The 26939-nt window shown below is 41.0% G+C and overlaps 1 protein-coding gene across 1 annotated transcript; it reads left to right on the forward strand.

Moving 5' to 3' along the window:
- The first annotated feature begins 384 nt into the window (after positions 1 to 384).
- On the forward strand, positions 385 to 26894 carry sacm1lb (SAC1 like phosphatidylinositide phosphatase b). The gene is made up of 20 exons (XM_084052764.1): positions 385 to 512; positions 1531 to 1628; positions 3033 to 3107; positions 3740 to 3867; positions 6600 to 6749; positions 9135 to 9194; positions 10419 to 10452; positions 12043 to 12144; positions 13288 to 13373; positions 15078 to 15164; positions 15537 to 15605; positions 16170 to 16249; positions 16456 to 16554; positions 17528 to 17666; positions 20461 to 20527; positions 20707 to 20779; positions 21790 to 21883; positions 23033 to 23125; positions 23568 to 23625; positions 24955 to 26894. Exons 1-20 carry the CDS (start codon positions 484 to 486, stop codon positions 25089 to 25091), a joined length of 1758 nt encoding a protein of 585 aa, XP_083908890.1. The 5' UTR covers positions 385 to 483; the 3' UTR covers positions 25092 to 26894.
- The last annotated feature ends 45 nt before the right edge of the window (positions 26895 to 26939 follow it).

The raw sequence follows: 26939 nt of genomic DNA on the forward strand, positions 1-26939 counted from the left end.
GTATCATAATCTTGAAGACCAGGCCCATTGTAAATGGCTGTACTCTGTCCTCAACCCTAAACCATCCAATCCTAGTCTCAATGTTGGTAAACAGATAATTGGTCTGTACAATTCTAATTATTATAACAATAATAATAATTATTATGATAATTTATTATGTGTTGTTTATTTTATTTTTTATATTACTATTATTATAATGCACGTCAGTATTCGACTGGTGTGGTACCCCCGCACCGGGCCCGCAACGAGCTGTTAGCTTGTAGATCTGCTCTTTTTGAGCCCGTGACGCCGCGAGCGTGCAGCAACATTACCGGACTCTCTCTTTTCCCGGTGTTTCGACCAGGAGGGCGTGGTTTTAGGTTAGGATCAGGGTTAGGGGATAGGCACATAACCACGCCCACCTGGCCGAAACACCCAAAGGAAGAGGGGAGTCCCGCAACATTACAGCCACACTGACACGTCACTGACCGGGAGGAGGAAAAGATGGCGACTACCTACGAGAGATTCAACCTGTAAGTCCCAGCAGAGACGTTTAATTCTTAACATTTTACGTTGTTTTGTGTGTTCTTGTGGAGATGGCAGTCTGTTCCATGTGGAATATACGACGGTTCCATTCATGTAATGAATGTGTTTTACATTCGCAGACAACTAGTTGTTGCCTGGGGTGCAGAGAGCTAATGCTAGCAAGTTAGCCACTGTTTACAATAAATGATAATAATGAATGGACAGAGACGCTTTTAAAGGTGTCAACGCCACCCTTTAACGCACTATGGTGTGCCCTCATATGTACCAGTGTTGTGATTGATAAATGCCACCATGAATAGGAACTATCAGCTGTAGTAAAACCCTGAAACAGAATAAGCTTGAATTGTCACATCGCACTAGGTTTACAGGTGGTGTAAGGAAGTGGGTGAAAGTGTCATCATTTGTAGTTTTTCAGGGAAGGGAAAGAAGAATAGAGAAAGAAATAAGACTGTGGTTGCCCTGTTGCCTGCTAGAGGAAACCACTCTAACAAAAATAGAACAGGTTAAACAAATTAACAAAGCTTCCTGACGTTAGTAGAGTGGGATTGATTGAATCATTTACAAACAGTTTGCAAAAGGTACAGAGGTACAGTTATACAATAATGCTTGTTTAAGGGCTTGTTTTCATTGTGGTCCTGTGTATTAAATTCAACAAGACATACAATACTATACAAGAGATCGTCAATACTAGGAGCAGTACAATTGTAATTAATTACAGAAAAACATTGGGGGGGGGGGGTCATTTCTTTTGGCAAACTTGTCCAGTTGCAAATTGCAGACAGGTGCTCTTTTATGGCGTTTTTGAAGGAGGGTAGGGACTTTTTGATGGCATTCAACATTTTGGTGGCATAACATGAATTCATCCCCATCCCCATGTTTGTGCCGAATCTGGGAGGAATGAGGAAAATATACATATAGTGACATGTATGTACATGAGGTAAAGAATTACAGCAGATGTATACATGAATGTAAACCCCTTGTGTTGTTCTTTCCTCACCATATTAGGCACACCACACCAGAGAGGTTCTACATTGAGGCCTATGATGATGGCTCCAATGATGTCCTCGCCATTGACAGGGTGTCAACAGAAATGACCCTCACAGGCAAGCATTGGTTGTGTGTGTGTGTGTGTGTGTGTGTGTGTGTGTGTGTGTGTGTGTGTGTGTGTGTGTGTGTGTGTGTGTGTGTGTGTGTGTGTGTGTGTGTGTGTGTGTGTGTGTGTGTGTGTGTGTGTGTGTGTGTGTGTGTGTGTGTGTGTGTGCGTGTGCCTGCATGCCATGGATGTGCTGCTTGTATGATTAGAATCAGCTTTATTGTCACATCGCTGGTTTACAGGTGCATGCATGGATTAAAGTTCTTTAGTTCTTTCAGTTCTTTCATTATTTTGAGATTAGAGCATTTCAAGTGGTCAAAATAGCAATATGTTCAGAAGCATCTTCCATAAATCTTAATAGTCTCGGATATTTCATATGAAAGCAAAGGTTTAAAGCCTCAGTCTGTGATTTCTTCACCTGGTTGGCAGTATGTAGAACAACACGAACAATATTAGTACTAAAAAAATATAATTTTACATATTGTGTTAATATAGTGTGGGGAGGGCTCATTTCACACTGTTTCACAAATCACACATTAGGACTTGGCCATACAAACATTTTCAGTCGTGAGATGTTATTTTGCTTTAATCCATGCAGGTGTAGAAGTGGGTGAAATTATTTTTTTGCACAAGCTCCCATCATTTGCAGTTTTCAAGAAAGGGAAGAGGAATGGAGAGAGAAAAAGTAAAACAGGATAGAAAGACAGGTCAGGTCAGGTGTAGAAGCTATATGATCTGCATTCTGCATTGTATATCATGCATATTTGATCTGTAATGTAAACCGGCCTGGTTGAAATGGACTACTCAGTGGAATGCACAGGAACAGCATCACAGACTTGTGATTATGATGACCCTGAACTTGCCGTTGCATTTGTATTGTGTAAATCAGTCATCCCACTTTACACAGACTCTATATGTACAACACATTGACGTAACAGAGGGAATTTGAGGTTGTGAGTTAGTTTATGTTTGCTTTGGATCTGTGAACAAGGCATGCTGATTGTGTGCATGTTACTGTTAACATAACTTATGTAAATATTCCATAATCTGCCTACGTACGATGGGTCTAAGACTGCCCTTGTAAAGTTGTATTGGTACCTTTTATAATAACTCAGTGGCACATAAGCTTTCTATTCGTTAATAGCAATGTATAATAAATATTTCTATTCATTATACATTTTAATATTTATTTTGACCAGACATGGAGAGTAAACTGCCAAATCAAATGATTTGTGCTTGGCCAATGAACTACTGTTGTTTCTAGATTCGGGGAATTGATGTTGACGACAACTGTTCAGCAAGAGATTTAAGTGGATTCCTTGAGCCCATGAAACAGAGGCTCTGTCTCTTTGCCAACACACACTATGACTGATTTGCTGCTACTTTACAACCTTGTCTCTGTTCCCATCTCTAGTGAGGAAGGACATTCCTCCCTCCGCCGTGACGAGGCCAATATGTGGGATCATGGGGACGATTCGCTTGGTAGCTGGTAAGTTCAGTTTTGTCATGAAAGAGGTACTGTAAATTCTGGAGCAAACCAGCTGTAAAAACATGGACAATATTCTCCTGTTGCCAAACACAACAGCGGTTAACTAAATGATGTACTGTATCACACTTTAGCAAATAGTAAAAATACGTAGGGACCTTTCTGCATTTGTACTTGATGGAGCAAAAGTGCATTTTGTTTAATAGCGGCAATACTTTAGAACACTGTTTCCCAAACAGTGGGTCGGGACCCATGTTTGGGACGCAGGCCAATTGGTTTGTGAGTAAATATCCCCTTTTTTGTGTCTTCCATTAAAAAAAAAAAATTCAGAAAGAAGAAAAAAAAAATCACAACTTTTCATCAATTAAATTAATTCCAACATAGTTTTTAATACATAAATATAAATATTTTAAAATAAATAAAAAAACATTTAAGAAGTGAAAATAGCAGATCTACCAGCTCCCAACGTGGCGCAAAGCAACACGTTGGGAGCTTGTAGATCTGCTATTTTCACTAGTTTGGGTCCCGGGCAAACGTCTAATTTCTCTTTTGGGTCTTGAGCTGAAAGGTTTGGGAAGCACTGCTTTAGAAGACCAGCTCATAGTATTGCATTCACACACCGACTCTTTTCTCAGGCATGTACCTCATTGTCATCACAAAGAAGAAGAAGGTGGGTGACCTCCTGGGCCATGCTGTGTGGAAAGCCCTGGACTTTGATGTGATCTCGTATAAGAAGACGGTGCTACACCTGACAGACAACCAGGTAGGCGGCGTTCCGCCCTCAGTCTCTGTACAGGTCTTGTGGGTTGACAAGTAAATGGTAAATGGTGCATTTATATAGCGCTTTTATCCAAAGCGCTTTACATTGATTGTGCCATTAACCCATTCACACACACATTCATACACCGATGGCGGAGGAAACCATGCAAGGCACCAACCTGCTCATCGGACAAGATCTGCAATTAGTCAATTGATTATGTTTTCGATTAAGCAAATAATCGAGAATGACGTTTTCATAAAATAGTTTTTTTTATCAACGAATCAAAGCCCAAGTCTGCTAACCGATGATTTTGTATAATCTATTAACCCAGTGAAAACGTGTCATTTTAGATTTTAGCATTGGCTATTCAAAAATATCAGATCTACAAGCTCACAGTGCGTCACTTCGTGCCGTGCTGCGAGCTTGTACATCTGCTATTTTTGAACATTTTTGAAAAAAAGTGTGAAAACTACTGATTTTCTCTCAGAAGGCATTTGTAAGAATCGGCCTCAGGTCTTAATGGGTTAAATTGAGTAGTTTTGATAAACTGTTGCAGCCCAAGTTGACTTTACTTTTGGACAGACTGCAGTACAAGGCGTTCTTGTACTAACATTAAAGTGGTATGCAGGCTATGAGACTGACAGGCTGAGGCACGTCATTTCCTCCTGTGGTTAACATGCAGTCATTTCTGGTAAAGATAAGCACACATTTCTCTTAATTGCGTGAGAATGCTTGGCGTCTTGAGTTTGTCTTGTGTGTGTAGAGTAGACTGCATTCTCTGGTTGTGTTTAAGTGACACACAGTGGTTAGAGTGCTTGGCAAACGGAGAGGTAGAAAACAAGATGCTGTCAGGTTGAACAAGAAGTGCTTTCAGTTTCAGCTAGCATCACGTTTCAAGGCTGCTACACAATGAAGCCTTTGTTTTGTCCATGACTCCTGGCCGGTGTGCCAATTTGTTTGACTCTATGGTTTACTGATTGGTCAAATATGACACGCTGTTATACTGCCAAGTCTTTTGTGGCCAGGCTACTTGGGCTGTCACTTTTTCCAAAAACAGAATCAATATAATGCAGCGTAAAAAGGCAGCATTGGCCCCCTACAGGCAAGTGCAGCAGTATATGCGACTGAATAATTTACCTACCGGTGTGTCAAGTATTATATAACATGATATATGCAATAACAGCAATTGCTATATGAGCATGCAAGTTTAGTGCATTACTTTGAAACAAAAAGACAAGTTATGTATAGTTAAACTCAAGCTCATAAATATGCAAAGTTTTCATAGTTTTGTGCCAGCCTGAATTCCAGAGAGAAGAATCAGAATCAGCTTTATTGTCACATCACAGCTTTACAGAGAAAAGAAGTGGGTGAAAGTCGTTTTCATGCATAGTTGCCATCGTATCGTTATTTCCATAGGAGAAAGAAAGGAAAGAAGAAGAGGGGGGGGAAAGGAGGTCAAACAAGAAAAAAACAAATAACAAATGATCTACATATTTATTCATGGTACCTGAGATAAGATATGAAGGTGCGTGAGCATAGAGACAGATGTATACTGTGCATGATATACGTATGGAAGGTTGCTCCCTGCAAGAAGCATGTTTTATCATGTTTCCATGGTGGTCACTTATCTTTAGCTGTCACTGAATGTTGTCTTATCGTGATTGAGAAATGCAAAGGTTATATAGTACCAAAGGTTTGTCTCTTGGGAGTGGACTCCAGGGAATAATGTGTCTCTTGGGAGTGAAGTATGAGAATTAGAAAGTGTTTCTATAAAAAGAAAAAGGCTCATGATATTCACACATTTTGCTCATCTACACAAGTCATCACACTTGTGATATTTTTTTTTATCACATTCAATTACAATTAACAGGTGTAATTTATGTCTTAGAAAGAAAACGTGAAATGAAGAAAAAGGCTGCACACTTGTAGCCCGATGCAAATAATAATTTCATGAATGAAAACCCACGTTTTGACCAGATAAGGTCTTCTTCAGGTAATTGTATAGAAGAAAACGTGGGAATCTCAAACGCTTATCTCAAATGCTTACAGTATGTACCACATCCTTTATTTACGCTTAAAGGACAACTTTGTTTTTTTACAACCAAGGTTTATATTTTAGCTTGTAATTAAAGTAAATAAATGATGAGTGTATTTTTTTTTTCATTTACTGCTTTCTATAGTTTTAGCATTTTTTGTGATATTTTTTACAGTGGGCGGGGGCATTCTGTCCGGTGGCTAAATATGCCTTTTTTACACAATAAAAAAGGTCCGGCTGTCTGAGATGGCCAGATGTGAGTTATTGGGGGCTAGAAGCGCTACTGTAAATAATAATAAAGAAAACGACGGGTTAATGTGTTAAAAAAATACATATTTAGCCACCGGACAGAATGCCCCCGCCCACTGTGAAAACACTGTAAAAACGATTGTGAAAATTGCTAAAACTATAGAAAGCAGTAAATTTTAAATTTTTAACACTCATCTTTTATTTACTTTTATTACAACCTAAAACATAAACATTGGTTGTAAAAAAACAAAGTTGTCCTTTAAATAGAAAACCCTATGGTACAGTAATGAAGTATTTGCAATCTGGCGACGGAACCATTGTGACCTCTAGTCCCGGTTTTAGAACTTCAAAATAACACGACACACACGTAAGGGCACATCATTTATTTTTCTCTTTCTGTTCGGTGCCTTAACCTCTCTCCTCTGGTCACACTGTAAACCTCTCTTCTCAGATGCAAGACAACAAGGGTTTTTTGTCCATGCTCAACAACGTCCTTTACACAGACGGCTTCTACTTTGCCACAGACTATGACCTGACCCACAGTCTGCAGCGCCTGGCTAACACCAGCCCAGAGTTCCAGGAGATGAGCCTACTGGAGAGGGTGAGCCATCAGTGTTTATGAGAGGAGAGAGGGTGAGCCATCAGTGTGTATGAGAGCAGAGAGGGTGAGCCATCAGTGTGTATGAGAGCAGAGAGGGTGAGCCATCAGTGTGTATGAGAGGAGAGAGGGTGAGCCATCAGTGTGTATGAGAGCAGAGAGGGTGAGCCATCAGTGTGTATGAGAGGGTGAGCCATCAGTGGGTATGAGAGGAGAGAGGGTGAGCCATCAGTGTGTATGAGAGCAGAGAGGGTGAGCCATCAGTGGGTATGAGAGGAGAGAGGGTGAGCCATCAGTGTGTATGAGAGGAGAGAGGGTGAGCCATCAGTGTGTATGAGAGGAGAGAGGGTGAGCCATCAGTGTGTATGAGAGGAGAGAGGGTGAGCCATCAGTGTGTATTAATGTACTTTTAGGTCGCACTGGTAGTGAGCCATCTCTTAAGAGAGAACTTAAAACCAGCCATGGAGCTAGTGGTCTTGATACTTGTTGGTAGTTCGTTCCATGCATCTATTGCAGTGTGCAAGAATGAACTTTGGCCCATGCAACTGTTAAATCGGTGAGGCACAAAGTTAGTGGAGCTTCCTCTCGTTGAGTACCTATGTACTGTGCTGACCTTGGTAAAATATTCATCTAGGTACTTAGGTGCAGCATTATTTATGATCTTGTGGACCATACACATTTTTATTTGTATTAATCTTTCCTCGACTTTGAGCCACTTGAGGCTGTTGAAATGGGCCGGCAGAAGGTGAGTTCTGGGATGTAACTTGTGGATCAGTCTAACTAATTTGTTTTGCGAGGTCTGGAGCTTTTTTTTCAGGATCTTTGGGATGTTGGAGTACCAGGATGTGCATGCATAGTCGAAATGACATTGTACCAATGCCCCTGCCAGTATTATTAGCGCATTTCTATCTATGAAGGGCGATATTCTAGCAAGGAATTTTATCCTCTGGTTTACTTTCAGAATAACTTTCAGAGCCATGCTCTCTCCAGATAAGGAGTTATTTAGTATGCATCCCAAATATGTTACTTCTTCCTTATCTGTGATTGTCGAGTTACCAACCACTACCGTAAGCCCCGGGGATTTCTTTAGCTTGGCTGTCGATCCAAACAGGATTGCCTCTGTTTTGCCCAAGTGAAGTGACAGCCTGTTGTCTTCTAACCAGATACTGACTTTTGATAATTCTGTGCTAAGCATTTTTGGTTGGCCATCAGTGGGTATGAGAGGAGAAGGAGAGGGTAAGCCATCAGTGTGTGTGAGAGGAGAGAGGGTGAGCCATCAGTGTGTGTGAGAGGAGAGAGGGTGAGCCATCAGTGTGTATGAGAGGAGAAGGGAGGACAGATTAGAGCACTGTCGGGACCCATTTGTCTATCGGTCGCGAGTAAATATCCCTTTTTTTCTTCAAAGAAATTCAGAAAGAAATTCATAAATTAAAAAAAAAACTCATTCATACATTTTTCAAAAGAACTTCATGAAAAAAAAATCAAAGAAATTCCATGACTTATTATTATTTAAAAAAAAATTAAGTAGTGAAAATAGCAGATCTATAAGCTCACAACGTGTCGTGTGAGCTTGTAGATCTGCTATTTTCACACATTTTGGTGCTGGGGAGACACTTAATTTCTCTTCTGGGTCTCGAGCTAAAAGTTTGGGAACCACTGGATTGGAGCCTACTGGAGAGGATGAGCCATCAGGGTGTATGAGAGGAGGAGGGAGGAAAGATTAGTGCAACACTTATACGTGCAGTTAAACGCTGTTTCCATTTATATTGTACAACCTTTGCAAGATTTCTGATGCTTGGTGGCATTGTTTTTAAAGGTGCTCTAAGTGATATATACAGTATATAATCATTTGTGTTCAAATAAGTGTTAAATGCTCTATATTCTGATAGTAATCACTGCTGTAGAATGTTTGTTTAGTAACAGGGGCCTCACCATCTCTCCAGCTCTTTAGTACAGAAACTTTTCCGGTGGGTCTTCCATTTCACCCAGTCAGGAGAAAGAACCCATTTATCAGCAGTTTTTGTGTTTCTTTATATTATATTTATATTTCATCACTGCATAAGTTCTCTCTCTCCTGATAGGATGAAATTGGTATACTGACCTGAAAATGCATTTTCTGTTTACTTGAAGAGCTTGAGAGGTGCGGGGGCCCCTGTTACTGAGAAAACACTCTGTAGCTATAGCAATGATTACTAACAGAATATAGAGCTTTAAATATTTAACATCTTCATGCTCATGATTATTTCAGGTATTGTCACACAATTTCAACTATTCAGCGGAAAACGCCGTCAGAGCAGGTGCTGCAGTTTTATTTTGAGCTTGAGTGTATGACTAGACTATACTGCATGATGCTGACGTCAGCTCTTTGACCTCTTCTTCTTCCTCCAGGCAGATCAGCGGTTTGTGTGGAACGGTCATCTCCTGAGAGAATTCCTTGCACAGCCAGAGGTGAACGGAACTCATCGTTGTATTTGAACATTTTGTCGCTGTCGGGTGGATAATAATAATAATACTTTTTTATATAGCGCTTTTTTGGGGCGGTGTAGCCGCCCCCTATAAGTGAGTTTTGGACACCGACCAAAACATTTGTGTACCCCCTAACCCTTCCATTGTTAATGCAAATCGATACTTTTTTCATATCAGCCAATCACATTACAGCTAGTGTCATCACCACTAACTGTAATGTGATTGGCTGACTTTGCAAATTCAGGACTGTGATTGGCTAGCGAAACACATGACACATGTGCAGCCCTATGAATAGCAGTATGGACTTTAAAAAAAGTCGTTTATCCTTTTTTTAAAGTGAGTCATGTTGTGATGACCACACACCGCCCACTTTACACTGGGTGTGATTTTTATTATTTATTAGGAAAAAGAAACTAAGATAAGCAACTGCAAGTAAGATAAGAAAAAAAGCAGTAAAACACTAAAAACAAGAGTTAACTTGGAAACTCGGAAAGGCAATTCTGAACAGGTGGGTTTTCAGGGCGGTTTTGAAGGTAGGGACGGAGGGGGCATCTCTGATATGTTTGGAGAGGGCAGCCACAGAGAAGGCCCTGTGGATGTCCAAAACTGTTACTTTTCAGGATTTAAATAAAAAAAATAGCAAAAGTAGCAGATCTACAAGTGCAAAATGTGTCGCTTTGCACCGAGTTTCGAGCTTGCAGATCTGCTACTTTTTGTGTGAGGCTGTAGGGCGATAATTTACGAAAAAACACAAAAAGTTAGAATATGTATATAAGAGGTTTCTGCCCGACAGCAAGGATTTATGATAGGGCTGCTGGGCTGGGCGATATGACTCCAAATCAATATCACGATTATTTCAAACTTTTGTCTCGATCGTGATTAATGAACTATTTTTCGTTTTTTAGATAGGGAAAATAGCAGATCTACAAGCTCACAACGTGTTACGACAGGACGCAGTGTGAGCTTGTGTGTCGGCTATTTGTGCATGCCACCATTGTAAAACAAAGTATAATGCAGTGCTTAAGTAGTTAATCAGCCTAATTGATTTAGTCATTTATAATATTAAAAAAAAGGTTTTTGTTTCTAAATGTCGGTTTCTATATATTTTCGTTTAATTGCCCAGTCCTAATTTATATTGTACATACATGTTCATAGTGACATTTCAACTTAATTTAACTCTTGAACTCTCTTCTCATCCTCTTGCAGTTGCACAAGTTTGCTTTTCCGGTTATTCACGGCTGTATCCTTTCTGAATGGTGCAATGAAATTATTGTTATTTATTATCATAGTAAAGCAGTGTAAGGTCTTCCATCACTTGGTCAAATGCTGCTTACATGGATTCTAAAATTCTCAGCTTATTTCACAAGCATATTCCATAAAACATTAATGGTCTCGGTTATTTTATAAAAGGCAAAGGTTAAAAAGCCTCAATCTGCAACTGTTTGGCTGTATGTCAAACGGCAAGATCATACAGTAGGTTTAGAATGATAATACCTAAACATCATAATTCTTAAATGTTGTGCTAATTGTTTTGGAAACAGCGCTAGTGGGGGTGGGGGGGATCTCACGACAAGAGTCATGAGATTTGTTTTGGCTTTAGTCCCTGTGCTTACCAGCAGGATGTCATGCTGTTTTCTGACTGGACCACTAGAGGGAGACAAAGGTCAGGAGTGGGATTGGAAGTGTACCAGGATGACCTAAGCTTTCCTTCCTGTGCAGATTGTTAATTAGAGATTGTACAACAATGTAGATTAATGACAGCTTTACTTCTGATACAAAGTGATTAACCAATTAAGACCTGAGGCCGATTCTACAAATGGCGTCTAAATCAGTTGTTCTCACACTTTTTCGTGCCAAGGACCCCCAAATTGATATATATTGGGCCACGGACCCCCCATCTGAAAATGTTTGTGCCAGGGTCCCCCTTAAGAGAAGATTTTTCAAATATTTTTGAATAGCTAACGCAAAAATCTAAAATGACACGGATGCTTTCCCGGTATTAACGGGTTAATAGGCCAAAATAAAAACTTTAACACCATGGCTTTATCGTCATTCTGGTGATAAGTTGACACCCTGACCATGACTTGGCCTAGCTCTTATCTTGCTTGTTTATTGCTTTGGCATTAGGCTGTTTTTTATACTGTATTTAACCAACTTTAATGGACTTCCGTCCACTTGTTTTTATTGGTTTATTGTCAGGTTAATAATAGCTGATAGATTAAATGCAACAGGTCATTGATACTGGCATGAAGCTCAAATGAATCCTTAGAATACATCATTTATATATGCATAATATTACTGAGCAGAATGAGCACTAGTGCAGAATGGTGCTTCTAAACCTTAGTTATTTAGCAGAGGTACAGTGAGTGAGTTAACAGTTACGTGTCTATATTTGACCAATATATTAGTCCAGGTGATGTATATCTGCCATTATTTGACTTTTTGACTACATCTGTGTTAGCAGTTATGCAGTGTCCTAATATATAGAATATCTACGACTCTCCCCCAAATCTGTCTCTAATGTTTGGGGATCCGTACTGGAGCGACAGGATGGTCTTTTAAACCATTGGTTCTGAAAGTTGGCTCTGGAGACCGGCAGTGGTCCTTGAGGGTTTCCAGGGTGTCCCTGGCTAAATGATTGATAGTTAGGAACCAAATGGAACCTTACGGGACTGTAACTCTGATGAGAGTTTCTGGGGGGGTCCTTAAAATAAAAACATTTGAGAATCAACATACTGTATTAAAAAAAAAGCTATTGGTGCATGCTGCCACCCAGTCCTGCCTCATCCAGTTCCCAACCGTTGAATCCGTAACCCACATGTTTGTCCAGTCATCATCATGAGGTCCTGCTGCATCAATGGCAAGGTCTTTGAATGGAACATCGTGTCCAGAAGGAGCTGCTTCAGAGCCGGGGTTCGCTACTACGTTCGAGGTGAGTGACCGCACCACTGTCCATCCTACAGGAAGCATATCGTCACAGACCAAGCCTCCTTTGTGCCTGCCCTGCCCCTTGGAAATGGGATCTTTACCAGACTGAGTAGCGAAGTTAGAAAAGAAAATCCGCCGACCGGAGCGAATCCCAGTCTGGATCCCAGGCTAGCATATCGTTGCTGTCGGGCAGAAATTACTGGTGCCGGACATTGTCAGTCATGTTCTTCGTATGTCGTTGTTGTCGGGCAGAAACCTCTTAACTCCATATTTTAACTTTTTGTGTTTTTTTGTAAATTAAAGGTAGAGTAAGTGATTTGCTTTTGTTGAAATAAGTGTTAAATAGCTCTATATTCTGATAATACTCATTCCTATAGAGTGTTTGTTCAGTAAAAACAGTCTCCCATGTCTCTCCAGCTCTTTATTAAACAGAAAATGCATTTTCTGTCACCTACCTGAAAATGTACTTTATTCAGTTTACTAAAGAGCTGGAGAGACCTGTGACCGAACAAGCACTCTGTAGCAATGATTACCTTCAGAATATAGTACTTTAACTTTTTAACAAAAAAATAACAAAAAAATATCACTTGCCCTACCTTTTAATGCCCTACGTGAAGTAGCAGATCTGCAAGCTCGAAACGAGGAGCGAAGCGACAAGTTTCGAGCTTGCAGGTGCGCTGGTTTCAATACATTCAACCTCTGAGCTTGTCGATCTGCTGCTTTTGCTATCTTTAATTTTGAATCCTGAAAAGTAACTGTTTTGGACATGATTTTTCCACCCGACAGAGATGATAATTTTGCTGTCACACTGCACTAAGTGGCAATTAACCTTGTGCACATTGGCACTTACTTACGGTACCCTTTGCCTAGACAACCAGGACCCCCAGGAGATTCCAGGGGTCCCCGGCAAAATGAGGAACAGTTGCACCTGAGCCATATTAACATGTTTGACTATTAATAAGCAATCTACAAGTTTACAACTAAGTCCCTATTTCCGAAATATTTTAAAAACTCCTATGGGGTCCTTGTGACAAAATCTTTTAAAATGGGGGTTGCCATGGCCAAATACATGAAAATGTTTGAGAACCACTGCTGTGTTGCTGTATATGGTGTCTATGAGCAACTGTTTGATCTTGGCGTCTTTCAGGCATTGATTCAGAGGGCCATGCTGCTAACTTTGTGGAGACGGAACAGATTGTGCAGTACAACGGTGGCAAGGCGTCATTTGTACAGGTGAGTCACAGGTGCCAGCACGACTGGCTGAGAGGAGCGATCTTGAGTCATTCTTTGTAGGCTAGACCAGAAAAAGATTTGATGCCGCCAAAGCCAACCATGTGGTGTGTGTAATACGGTACATTGTGTAAAAGAGGGCTCAAGTGGTTAATCGATTCGTTGATATACATCTACAGTATATGGCATAAACGTCATGCGAAGGCCGGCACAAATGTCATGAGAAGCAGTGTTAAACTATGACGATTTTTTTTTCATGACAAAAACTAAGCTAAGATTACTAAAACTATGACTAAATACATTTCGTTAACAAATAAAAGCTAGACTAAAATGTTAGGGAGGGACTAGTGGAAAAGAGATCCAGTAGAACAAAGTCATGTTACGCTTGGCTGTGTGCGAGTGTCGCGTTCCGAAAATAGCTGATCTACAAGCTTGTAGATCTGCTGTTTTCGGAGTGCACTTAAGTGTAAATCAGGCATTACGACACCATCAAGGCCAGCCAAAATGCATTTAGTTGACTAAATCAACTGTAGATTTATCTTATGATTAATCTTATGATATTTTGTCAACTAAAACTAGACTAAAGCTAAAAAATCACACCCTGTGTGAAGAGAGTGGTGCCTTTGTTGAGCCCCGTATTGATGTTGTCATCAATGTTTGTTTATTGGACAGACATACATGCATACGGACACACGGACAAAGCCAGATATAGGAGTGGTTGGCACCACTCAAAAAAACTAAAATATAACTAAAATGTAATTTTATTCATAAGACTATGACTAAAACTAAGTCAAAAATTCCTGCCAAAATTAACACTGATACAAGCCCCCACAATAAGCTAAGCTGAGGGTCTGTTTGGCCTATCAGGAAGGCCCGCCGATCAGTCAAGCCTTCAGAAAGCCCAGAATCTCTTTTCTCCCCTTCTGTCCCGTGTTCAGGCCGCTCAGCATGCATGCTTTTTCAGTTCTTGGAAACCGTAGGTTCCCCCCCCCCCAATTACCTTTCGGCACTTTCCATCAAGGGATCTTATGAGACACACACCCCGTGTGTAGCCGCAAATAGTTTTTCTGATGACCTGTACATAATGGGGTTAAGAGTTGAGAAATGAAGGTAGCATGCAAGGTATCCCTGTGTGACCCCAAGGTCATTACTGGAGGTTATGTCACATAGCCTGACTGCTGGTACTATTCCACAACACTCACCCAACATGTGCTTTTATGGGCGGCTGATATGTTTTACAAAAGTATGACTATGACATAGTTAAAAATTATTGAATGAGATCGGTGAGTAGCTCAACCGTGCATGAGTGAATATTTACCTTACTGTGTGTGTGTGTGTGTGTGTGTGTTGTATTACTGTGCTTTTTAGGGTCAATATCCCCATAAGTATAGTACAATTTGAGAAATAAACATTGTGAGGAGAATTTTCCTGGTCCTCACACGGGAAATAGTTGTTGAAATAGTATTGTTTTAAAAAAGTTACGTTTACAATTAGGAAAAGATTCAGGTTGGGATGAGAGGTTAGGTTTAGAGGTTGTGGTTGGCGTTATGCCTGATGTATACTTGGTTGCACCCGGTGTCACACACTGAAAATAGTTGTTCTACAAGCTTGTAGATCTGCTATCTTCGGCTTTAGGGTTATGGTTTAAAATGACAATTTTAATTTATAAAATTGCTTTTCTGAAATTATGTCCGTTTGTGTTCACAGACTAGAGGCTCTATCCCCTTATACTGGTCCCAGAGGCCCAACTTGAAGTACAAGCCAAAGCCACAGATTAGCAAAACAATAAATCATGTAAGTTGTTTTGATGTTTACTGAATAACAGGCTTTGCATACATGCATACATACATACATGCATGCATACATACATACATACATGCATACATGCATACATGCATACATACATGCATACATACATACATGCATACATACATACATACATGCATACATGCATACATGCATGCATGCATGCATGCATACATACATACATACATACATACATACATACATACATACATACAGTACATACATACATACATACATACATACATACATACATACATACATACATACATACATACATACATACATACATACATACATACATACATACATATAAAATGTATAACATCCTCATTTATTTTTCCTATATTCTTGTCTCTGTAGTTGGATGGATTCCAGAGGCATTTTGACTCCCAGATTATTCTCTATGGAAAACAAGTGATTTTAAATCTGGTAAGATGGGCTGCAGTATCATTCAGTATGGTCTTTTTTAGATTTCACAGTATGTAGAATGCAACTATGTTTAAATTCCAGTACTTCTATGGATGTTGATGTGTGCCACCTCTAACGTTTGGTCTGACAGCCTGTTCTCGACTTCAGTTTGCTACATAAATGGTTCTGTGGCATAGCTGAACACTGAACAGCTAGCCTGTCTTTCCTAAGCCTTCACTGAACACTACATTTTGTCATCATAGACCACAAATGTTTAACACTTTAACCACTTAAACCCCAACATCTATATTCTGGGGGGAACGTTAGCCAAAAATGGCAGATCTACAAGCTCACAACCCGTCGCAATGTCACGCGTTGTGAGCTTGTAGATCGGCAATGTTTGGCGAAGAGATTTGGCGTGGACGGTTCAAGTACACAACCAAGGTTTAAATGGTTAATAATTAATATATTAATAATAAATAAAAAAAACAATAATATTAAGCTGTTGGTAAGCTAAATTCTTAATGCACATGGTCCTGTGTGTTTCTTTGGTATGGGTTTATTCATTTTATGCTATTGTCTCAGATAGACCAAAAAGGCTCAGAGAAGGCCCTGGAGCTGGCCTTTGACAAGACGGTGACAAATTTGGCCAACGGCATGATCAAGTAAGGACCCCATTCTGTAGTTTACCTCGCACGTAATGACGGTACAATCCTCAGTTTTACTTCAGGCATTTGTAACTCTGAGATTGTACAAATGTAACCAAATGAGTCCATTTGGTAACATATGTACACTCTCAGAGTTAAATGAGCTGTCAGGATTTTGTAAAGTGTTGTGACATGGCTCTCTCTGCCGCTGTGTCTTTTAATAGGTACGTCGCATTTGACTTCCACAAGGAGTGCAGTCGCATGCGGTGGCACCGCCTGCAGATCCTGGTGGATATGGTTGCAGAGATGCAGGATGAATTTGGGTATGTGTGCATCGGTATTGACAATTATGCAGCCGATGTTTAACCACTTTCAACCTGTCGTCCCTATTTTGGGTATGTCATTCAAGTTTTTCAAAGACTTTTTGACAAAAGGTCAGTGATTCTCGGTCGGGATCCCCAGATTTTTTTAATGTGCAACATTGTTTTCTCATTCAACAGTAAACAAACCAACATACAGTATAGGTATCTGCACATTTCTAAAGTTATGATTTAAGGTCTTTTAAGACTTTTTTTTAATACAGCAAAACTAAAATACAAAATTAGACCATTACTGCGTCAAATGTTAATCAGCAAATTATACTATAACAAATGTTCAAACATTGGCCAAATTGTCAAGTATTACCTAAGAAAGAGGCAAACATTTTGAAAATAGCCAATCTACATGCTCACAACACTGTGAGGCGTGTGTGTGTGTGTGTGTGTGTGTGTGTGAGAGGGCGCCTTTTGCCTCAAGTGAGGTTCAACATGCTGAACCCCACAAGACAAATGTTGTTTTCCTTGTGTGTGTGTGTGTGTGTGTGTGTGTGTGTGTGTGTGTGTGTGTGTGTGTGTGTGTGTGTGTGTGTGTGTGTGTGTGTGTGTGTGTGTGTGTGTGTGTGTGTGTGTGTGTGTGAGATATTGCGCCTTGAATATTGAAGAAAGCGCTAAATGGCCACCATGTGAATATGATGAAATTGGTTTATTTGTTAATTCAGCTTTCAAATTCAATATGATCACAGGTTTAAAAACACAGGTGGCAATAAAAAACACTGAATTATTTAGCTGATTATAATTATTATATAGAATCTCAATAAATCAAAAGTTCAGAATAAAAAATGTGCAATTGTCTAAGCCAAAAATCTAAATAACCTAATAAATAAATCTAAAATCCACTCAATTAAGAGTCTGTAGTACTAGTAGCTTTGGGGAGTTGGGCTTATTTTCTAGGTTTAACCATGTATGTGTGCTGCTACAGGTACTTCCTGGTCGATGCTGACGGAAGCGTGCTGGTCCAGCAGGAAGGGATGTTCCGCAGTAACTGCATGGACTGTCTGGACAGAACCAACGTCATCCAGAGCTTGCTGGCCCGACGCTCGCTGCAGTCACAGCTGCAGGTGAACACATACTTTTAACCCTTGTCTCAGTGCTTCTCAAACTATTTTCAGGACCCCATAACTCTGAGAGCGTACCAAATGGACCCGTAGGGCAGTAGTTCTCAAACGTTTTCGTGCCAAAGACCCCCAAATTGATATATATTTGGCCGCGGACCCAAATTAAATCTTGCATACAGTATCCTTAATGTGATTGAACCGATTCCGGTTCTTCAATGTTTGATCTGGTTCCTCCAGTTCTGGGTCCCAGCCCTATTCATCATCTCCATATTTGGGCAATTCTTCAGCCAATCCGACCAACCAGTAACTTAAGAGACCCTGATGCTGCGTTCACACGGGCAATACAAAGATGCAAAAATACACAGCACATTTGTCGTTTGTATCTGTGTTGCTCAACACGGTCGTTGACATCATCAAGCGCTGCGTCATCGGAGCTACAGTTGTAGTTTTCTATCTTTGTATCTGGAAGTTGAACCCAGCTCAACTGCTTTATAGCTTTGCATCTTTGTATCTTTTGTAGCAGCTACAAACGTCGGATGTTGCTTTGTAACTCCCAACATTCACACCGCCGACCAATGGTGTGACTATCTCATTCAGTGACCCTGTCGATCATTGACTCAAGTCAATCAGTCAGAGACTTGCGCGTACGTACGTCTGTGACCCCCGCTGCTGTTGCTGTCCAGCCAAAAATGTAAACATCCCCTGAAATGATGCTTTTATAACTTGTAACTATCAACATGACCTAGATTTGTGGTGCAGATTCCACCATTATGGTTTAACTGTCAGCTGGCTGTCTGTGACGGCCGTGGACGAAGGATCTCTTTGCTACAGTCTGACTGTGGCAGTGGACTTTGAACACAAGTAGCTTGGCTAAAAGTTATATACGGCCGGCCGAGGGAGGGGTCGTTAAAAGTTAAGCCTTTATGGGTCTTTACCACAGGTGCCATAAATGCCCCAGCAGGTCTCCCTGATGTGTGGTTTTCTCAGGACCTTTTACTCCACTGGGGTGAAACGCCCATGTATAAATGTTTGTGTTGTGGAATGAAGGGTTCTTTTTTGAAAGTTTTTTGTCATATACATTTTTGTTTATAAAGCCAAAAAGCCAAACAAATGTATTTTTTATTTATATAAATTTTATTCTAATGTTCAAAGTTCAAAGCCAAAAACACAGTTAAATTGTTAATCACAATTAGTTTGTATGACAATTAATCAAGTATAACATGCCATGATCGTTGGCAGACCTAGATATCGGCAGGGCTTTGATATTAATGATAAACTGTTACAGCCAACTTGGTTAGACATGTACTGTATGTATGTAGTGGTGTGTGTGTAGAGCGGTGCTGCGCAGTGTATCGAAAGTAATAGAAATTCAATGATTTTCAATTTCACGATTTATGTAATCGTGGAAACTTGCCAATTAATTCAAACATCTTAATGGTTCAGCTGTTGCACCTTGCCCTTATCTCCTCACCATTACACAAGGGTTAATAACCAGAAGACTGTTATTGACTCACGGAGGTGATTATTACATGATATTTGGACAAAAGATAATGGTCAAGATAAGTACAATGTGCAACAACAAAAGGCTTTTACAAATATTATAAATGCGTCTTTTCCCCACCATCAGTCAGTAATAGTTATGAATAATAATATTTGATTGTGATGGTAATATTTAACAAAAATAATAGGGATTATACTTTTTTGAGAGCTCGAGTACGAATATTTTACATAATTCAGTTTTTTCTTTTTTTAATAATGTTAGACAAAAGACAAAGAACTGGCTGAACATTCAAGGAAAGAAAGTTGCTACATGTGTGTGAGTGGAGTAATAGTTCTTCTTGGCGTGGTCAGCCTTCACTGACCTTGAGTTAACCCATTTAGACCTGAGGCCGATTCTAAGGTTTCTGCTCGACAGCGACGATGTATAGTAACAACTAAAATGACACCGATGCTTTCCCGGGTTGAAAGGTATAGCAACTTATAGGCTTTCCAAGTCTAAAGAGGTTAAGAGTATGGCTGGGTATCGAACCCATAACCGATACCAGTGTCAGCATCGGTGCACCCTTATCTGTAGGGCTGTCACGATAACGCATTTTACTTGACGATTAATTGTTACTCAAATAATAGCGATTAACGATTTAATTGTGTTTGGCTTTGAACATTGTAACATATGAATAAAAACATTTGCCTTTTAGGCTTCGTAATCAAAAGTTGCACAGGGCAGATATGACAAATAACTTAAAGGTAGGGTAAGTGATTTGCTCTTGTTAAAATAAGTGTTAAATAGCTCTATATTCTGATAGTACTTATTGCTATAGAGTGTTTGTTCAGTAAAAGGAGTCTCACATGTCTCTCCAGCTCTTACAGAAAATTTTCAGTACTCCTGATTGGCTTAAACTTTGTCACCTACCTGAAAATTTACTATATTCTGTTTACTACAGAGCTGGAGAGACCCCTGTGACCGAACAAACGCTCTGTAGCAATGATTACTATCAGAATATACTGTAGTACTTTAACCTTTTAACAAAAAAAATAATAATTACCAAAAAAAAGAACACTTACCCTACCTTTTTAAATATACAAAGAAATTACTGACATAATAATTATCATTTTATACTTAAAGAAAAGAATATAGCGAAAATAGCTGATCTACAAGCTTGTAGGCGATTATGAAATAATTGTGACAGGCCTACCTATCTGTATCTGTCAAAAATGCCTTGAGATTGTTCCAAATGTCTGGATTAAAAACTCAGTAGACCTAGGTTATTATAACCCACATTTTATTTCAAATCTGCAGAGAATGGGAGTCCTCCATGGCCAGCGGGTTGAAGACCAGGCAGACTTTGAAAAGATCTACAAGAACGGTGGGTTTGTTCTTCTCTCCTAAAGTGTTGATGATTTTCCACATCATTATTTACATAATATAAGCTGGCCATGTTCTTTCTAATTACTGATCGTTGACTGTATTTCTACTGTCCGCATAACTGATATTTCATCTAACTGTAATCCTTTTCTCTTTACTTGACCACCCTCACATTTGCAGCATGGGCAGACAATGCCAATGCATGTGCCAAGCAGTACGCCGGTACAGGAGCCTTGAAGACCGACTTCACAAGGTGAGCAGCCATATGAATATGGTCAATAACTCTGCTCGAGTCCGTCTTCACTCAGCAGCAGTCTAATGGATTGTTGAATAAGAGAGAAATACATGTCGGCTGCAAACCTCCTATCTCCGTATTGTGTGTGGGTTTTACAAATATTGAACCAATGAAAAGTATTAAATAGCGCTTCTGACTAAACCTCCTAACTCCATTGGATCCTCAAACCCGCGGTCAAACCACCTAACACCAACTCTTCTAATCAATGATGGACATAACTATCTCCACATTCACTGGTAGATAACCTCCTAACTCCACTTGAGCTGCATGTGGATAAAGTAAGATAATATAGGGAACCATGCAAGTATTGTGTTGTTTTAAAAACAACGTTTGGTTTCTGCCCGACAGAGATATACTGTACTACTCTACATTAGTCACACTGTACTAGTGTTGCTTCTTAACATATTGAGTGCCAAAATCGGAGATCTACGGTTTTGCAAATACACCCGTCGAGTGTCAAAACCGTAAATATACGTGTTCAATTTTCTTCTTCTTTTTTTTCACATGGGGCACTCTAACGCAATGAAATTGAAATGAAAACGAGCCATTTTCGACGCACGTTCACTCCGCAATGGCGGATCGCGTTAGAAATATTATTGTTCCAGTCGTTAGACGGGACCTTCGACCATCGCGCACATACCCTTTGTTTACCTCCGCGTCCTCGTGGAGGCTTCTACAGCTCTAAACAGATCAGCGTAAGCGGTAAGAAGCGCTGGCACTTGATGTACCCTGTTTTAAAAAACCTCTGGCACTAAATGTGTTTTTTTTTTTTTTTTTTACACAATTCTTCTCTTCTGGGGGTCCCTGGCACAAAACCTTTTCAGATGGGGGTCCTCGGTCAAAAACATATCCATTTGGGGGTCCTGGACACGAAAACCTTTGAGAACCCACCCTAATGCATAATACTGGGGGTCCTTGAAAGGGCTGAGAATCACTGATCTTCATCATCACTGATGTAAATGTCTCAGAACAGGGAAGAGGACACACTTGGGCCTGCTGATGGATGGATGGAACTCCATGATCAGATACTACAAGAACAACTTCTCTGATGGATTCAGACAGGTGTGTGTGCTTATACTATTACTATACTTATGAGGGGCAAATGTATCCACAAGTATAGTAGAATTTTAGAAAAATACATCGTCAGGACAATTTCCTCAAGGGTTAGGGTTTAAAATGGCAAAATGTTGTAAAAATGGCATTAATAAAATGCCTAAAATGTTTATTTCCTTACGAGTATAGTAATAACAACGTGTGTGTCTTCTCTCTCTCTAGACTCTCTGTTATTTATTTCCATTGAGTCCCCACAGCTGTGTTTGTCAAAGTGCCTCCACATTCCCCTGCTGTGTAGAGCTGTCATAATTCCTCTAAGTAACTAGAATGAGTAGTTTTGCAGTAGCATGAAGCATCTATTTCTGTTCTTCATGGCGGTACCGGTAGATGTTGAGGATGAGTATTGGTGCTGAGAAATAAAATAAACTTTTGAAAAAAAAGTTTGAGAACATTTGATGCTTGCTTATCTTATCTTGAAAATGTTTGGAAACATTTGAACACAAATCTCTCTGATGGGGGTCCCTGACACAAATATTTTCAGATGGGGGTTTGCGGCCAAATGCATATTAATTTGGGGGTCTTGAAAAAAGTTGGAGGACCACTGGACCACACCACTGGTTCTCAACCTAGAGTCTGGGGACCCGACGTTGAGAAACACTGGACTACACTAAGCCTGTGTGTAACGTTGATCGGTTGCTTCAAACCATTCAGGCCTGGTTGGACTACACCAGGGGTAGGCAACCTTAGGCACGGGTACCAACATTGGCACAGAGGAGGGCACTCACTGGCACACCGGCATAAGTGTGTTTTTAAATGTAGTCAATTCAATTAAGTCCCCCCACATCTCTATGCAAATTAATTCTACATTCATTCAAACTCTGAACTGTCTGAGGAGGGAGTCTGGGAGATAGGTGGGTTATTTCTCTGAGTCTAATAATCATTACAATGTCCTGATTTGACAGACAATATTAAAAAAAAGTTGTTTTATTTATGAACAATCAAAATCTGTTTCATTCATTTTGATGTGGTGTCATAATTAAACTCAATGTTGATATGGCACACTGACTATCAAGAAAATAAAAACATGGCACTTCATGTCAAAAAGGTTGCAGACCCCTGGACTACACTAACTAACCCCATGCCTCTTCCTCCACGCAGGACTCCATCGATCTGTTCCTCGGCAACTACGCTGTCGACGAGGCGGACATGACCACACCCCTCCGTGACCCCAAAGACTGGAAGTTCCTTACCGTAAGCAGTGATAAGAAATGCTAAAAATATAAGAAGACCGCTGTAAATGTAACGGCTAGAACACGTGTTGTGATTAGAAACATTTCGGTAACCATACTGAAATAAATAAATATGTGATTAAAGAATACCACAACACTTGCCCCAAAAATATCTATGTATTTGAAAGAATTGATTGTTGGTACTCGTTTGGGCATGGTTGACGAGAGCAAAAGAACTGCCAGCAATTACAGAAATATTCCTCGGGTACATTTAATTAGAGATACTGTTGGTACGGGCAAACCACAAATGAGTTCCCGGCGCAAGCCTTCCTCAGTGTGAAGCACATTTCTGTGAGTGCTTGCAGTTATTTTTCTGATATTGAACTCTTCTGAGTTGTGCACCTGGCGGTGCGGAGTTTCTACTTTGACGTGCATTTAAAATGTCTCTTTTCCTCTCTTCCTAGTTGCCTATCATCATGGTGGTAGCCTTCTCCATGTGTATCATCTGTCTGCTTATGGCTGGTAAGACATCCCTACTACCACACATCAAACACATTTACTTTATTTGTTTATTTAGACGGTACACCACATATTAATGAACAATACTTATCAATGTAAATACACCAGACTTAGCAATGATGCACATTTTCAACCGCAGTCCCCACCAAAAAACAGGCAACAATAGAGTACATTAGGAACATTTTCCCAGTGTTTCACAAATTGCAGATTTGGACTTTGGACAGTTTTATCCCTGATATTATAAAAGTGGGTAAAGACCTCATATAGTATGCTGTTTCTCAACGTAAGGTCTGTTAAAGTAACACTGAGGATTTTACGGTGTCGATTGGGTCCCACCAGAGATGAAACACCATATCCAGGGGTGCACATAACTTGTTAGGTCTGGTACGCAGAAGAGCACCTGGACATGTGACTTGGTGCGCATGGCGCCCGTCCCGTTTTGTCACCGGGGGGGGGGGGGGGTTCAGCACGGTGCCCACCGGACAGTTTTGTCAACGGGGGGGGGGGGGCGAGAAAAAAAGAACGCTCTGCTTCTAAATTCCGCCGATTTTCGCCGATTTTTTTTCTCACGCTGTTAGATAAAGCCCCCAAGGTTGGTGCCCTGTGCTGCTGCGCTGATTTTATCCGCCAGATTGGGACGTTCACGGCATATTTTGCACCATTACGGTGCGTTCATCATCAGTGACGAGTGCCTCTAACAGCCGCTGCTGGCTGCGTGCACGCAGCGGGGCAATGCGAGGCGATGCGAGGCGACGCGAGTCATATCTCTACCCCTGTGCCTAATGGCTGTACATGGGGCCGACGGGTGCTTTAGAGTGATTGTGTGAGTGTGGCTTCAGGAAGTACATTCCTAGCCTCGATCTCCAGGCTTTTATTTTTTAGTTTTGCTAAAAAATAAAAGCTTGGAAATTCCTGTCCCAGCTGTTGGTGCGCAAAAGCGCCTCGCGTCGCCTGATGTGGTGCGCATTTTTTATTTTGGGTGCGCATGCGCACCTGCGCACCAGTTATGTGCACCCCTGACCATATCACCGTTATCGGGCAGAAACCTCTTATCGCCATATTTTATGTTTTTTCGTAAATTAATTTCCTATTTGATCACACCACAGTGTCACAAAAGCATCAAAAGTAGCAGATCTGCAAGCTCGAGAGGCTTTTTCAGCTTGTCGATCAGCTACTTTTGAATTTGAATCCTGAAACATAACAGTTTTGGACATATGAGGTTTCCACCTAATAGCAACGATATCAAATTGGGTTCCGTGATGCATATCTACCTGGGTGTCCGTGAAATGAAGATACAAGTGCACACTCACCTCGAGTGTTTTTCCATTGCAGGCGACACGTGGACAGAGACCCTGGCCTACGTGTTGTTCTGGGGCTCGGCCAGCGTGGTGACGGCCGGCGTCATCCTCTTCAACGGCCGGGACTTTGTGGACGCGCCCAAGCTGGTACAGAAGGAGAAGATGGATTGAATGTGTGCGTGTGGAAAGCAGCTGGGCCCCGCCGACCTCTCCTTCTCCTCTTCATCCTCCTCCGCCGCTTCTTTGTCATCGCTTTACCCGCAGCATCAGCGGGCCTGGAGCCTGTACTGACTCACCCTAAGATGAGGGGGGTCGGGTCCGAGGTTTGGGCGAAGAAGGAGGAAAGGAGAGGACAACGCAATTCTCTCACCCATGCCGGTCGAGTTGGGACAGATTTGACCATACGGCAATGTGTTTTACGCGAGGGGGGGACGACTGTCGCATGTTGACGACGGCCGACGTGATTTTAAGATTCTGTCCCTACATTGGTACGCAACTTCGAAACGGTTGCTGATGTCGGCTGAAGCACTCCGGTCGCATGCCGGCTCGCCCGGGGGGTGGTGCCTTGTGTGGCTCAAGTCCGTATGCCGTATGGTCCGATGTTTGTCCCAAGCCGCCACTATCTACTACTTGAGAGTGAGAAGGAGCGTGTCGCATGCGGGGCGAGAACAAGGTCATGCGTAAGACAATTGGTGAGCAAACTGATTATGCATTGGCCTGCTGCTGTCCACACACCATTCACATTAAATACTCTGGATTGAGGGGGGCTGACCCCCCCCTGTCCATATAGGTTTTACTGTATAGGCTGAACCTTCTTGGGTTTGTTTCTTGTAATATCTTTACTGTCCCATTTCAATGGAATTCATCCAAACTTACAAGGACTCCCATGCAAAAAAAACAAAAAACAGAACAAGAATTTGTAAGGGAACTATGTATTGTTATTTTTTTCTTGTCTTTAATTTTCATTTACTGTTGCCAATATTATGCCATATCCTTGCTTGTTGCCAATAATGCATAAATATATAAATATATATAGAGTTATGTATTGTGCCCTTAGTGGCTGATGTCAAACCAATCTGCTGTGTCTTAGAAGGGCAGCTGTTCCGTGGGACATGATGATTATTGATAATCTGCCCCGTTCCGTAAGAAGGTTAGCTGTCCCAGGGGGTCGGGTGAAATTGTATGAATAGTTTTTAACTGTTTTTGTAGGTTGTCCATGGCTTATTTCAAGTGCATAGATGACAATTTACAAATGAGCATGAGATGTCTTGAACTGACAAGCCGGGGTTGCTCTCCGGGGTGAATTAAAAAGATTACAGTTGATTTTGGTACAGGATTTTCTGCTTAAGGGTGCGGTCGCACCAAAGTTTAATTCTACCTATGAGGGTGGATTCTGCCAATGCTTTTCAATGGGATTGGAGCGTTTTTTATTTGATGAAATCCGCGAATGGCGACAAACTGCTCCATTCTCATCGAAAAGCATTGGCAGAATCCGCCCTCATAGGTAAAATTCCAGTTCGGTGTGACTGCGCCCTTGGCCTATATTTATGCTTCTGTGGAAAAAGGTGTCGTACAGCAACTAAAAAGTCAGATGCAGAACTTAGGCTTTAAACTACCTAGAAGATGAATGCATTTCTGTGGTCTAGCCTTCCACCCTGCAAGGGAGAACCTAATGAATTAACAATAAAAAAACATACTTGATTGGGTAGAACAGCGTTGCACGCTGTCTGGAAGATCAGAACACAAAATCAGTCTGACATTGCATCAGCACTCCTCCAGTCTCATGAATGGAGCACACTTTGACCAGTACAACCAGTGGTTCTCAACTCCGCCCCCGATGGACCCAGATGACTGCACGTTTTCCCTTACTGTATGCTATTATGATTCACACAATCTGGCTGACTCATGATCTAGATCAGTGTTTTCCAACCTGGGGTCTGGGCCCTGCTTCGGTCGGTGGGTGGGTGAGGGGGGGGGGGGGCGCCAAAGATCACAGTGGGGGGGGCTTGTCTGCGAGAA

This window comes from Gymnoscopelus microlampas (genome assembly GCF_963454915.1).
Source record: "Gymnoscopelus microlampas genome assembly, chromosome: 3".
In the NCBI taxonomy this organism is placed as follows: Eukaryota; Metazoa; Chordata; class Actinopteri; order Myctophiformes; family Myctophidae; genus Gymnoscopelus; species Gymnoscopelus microlampas.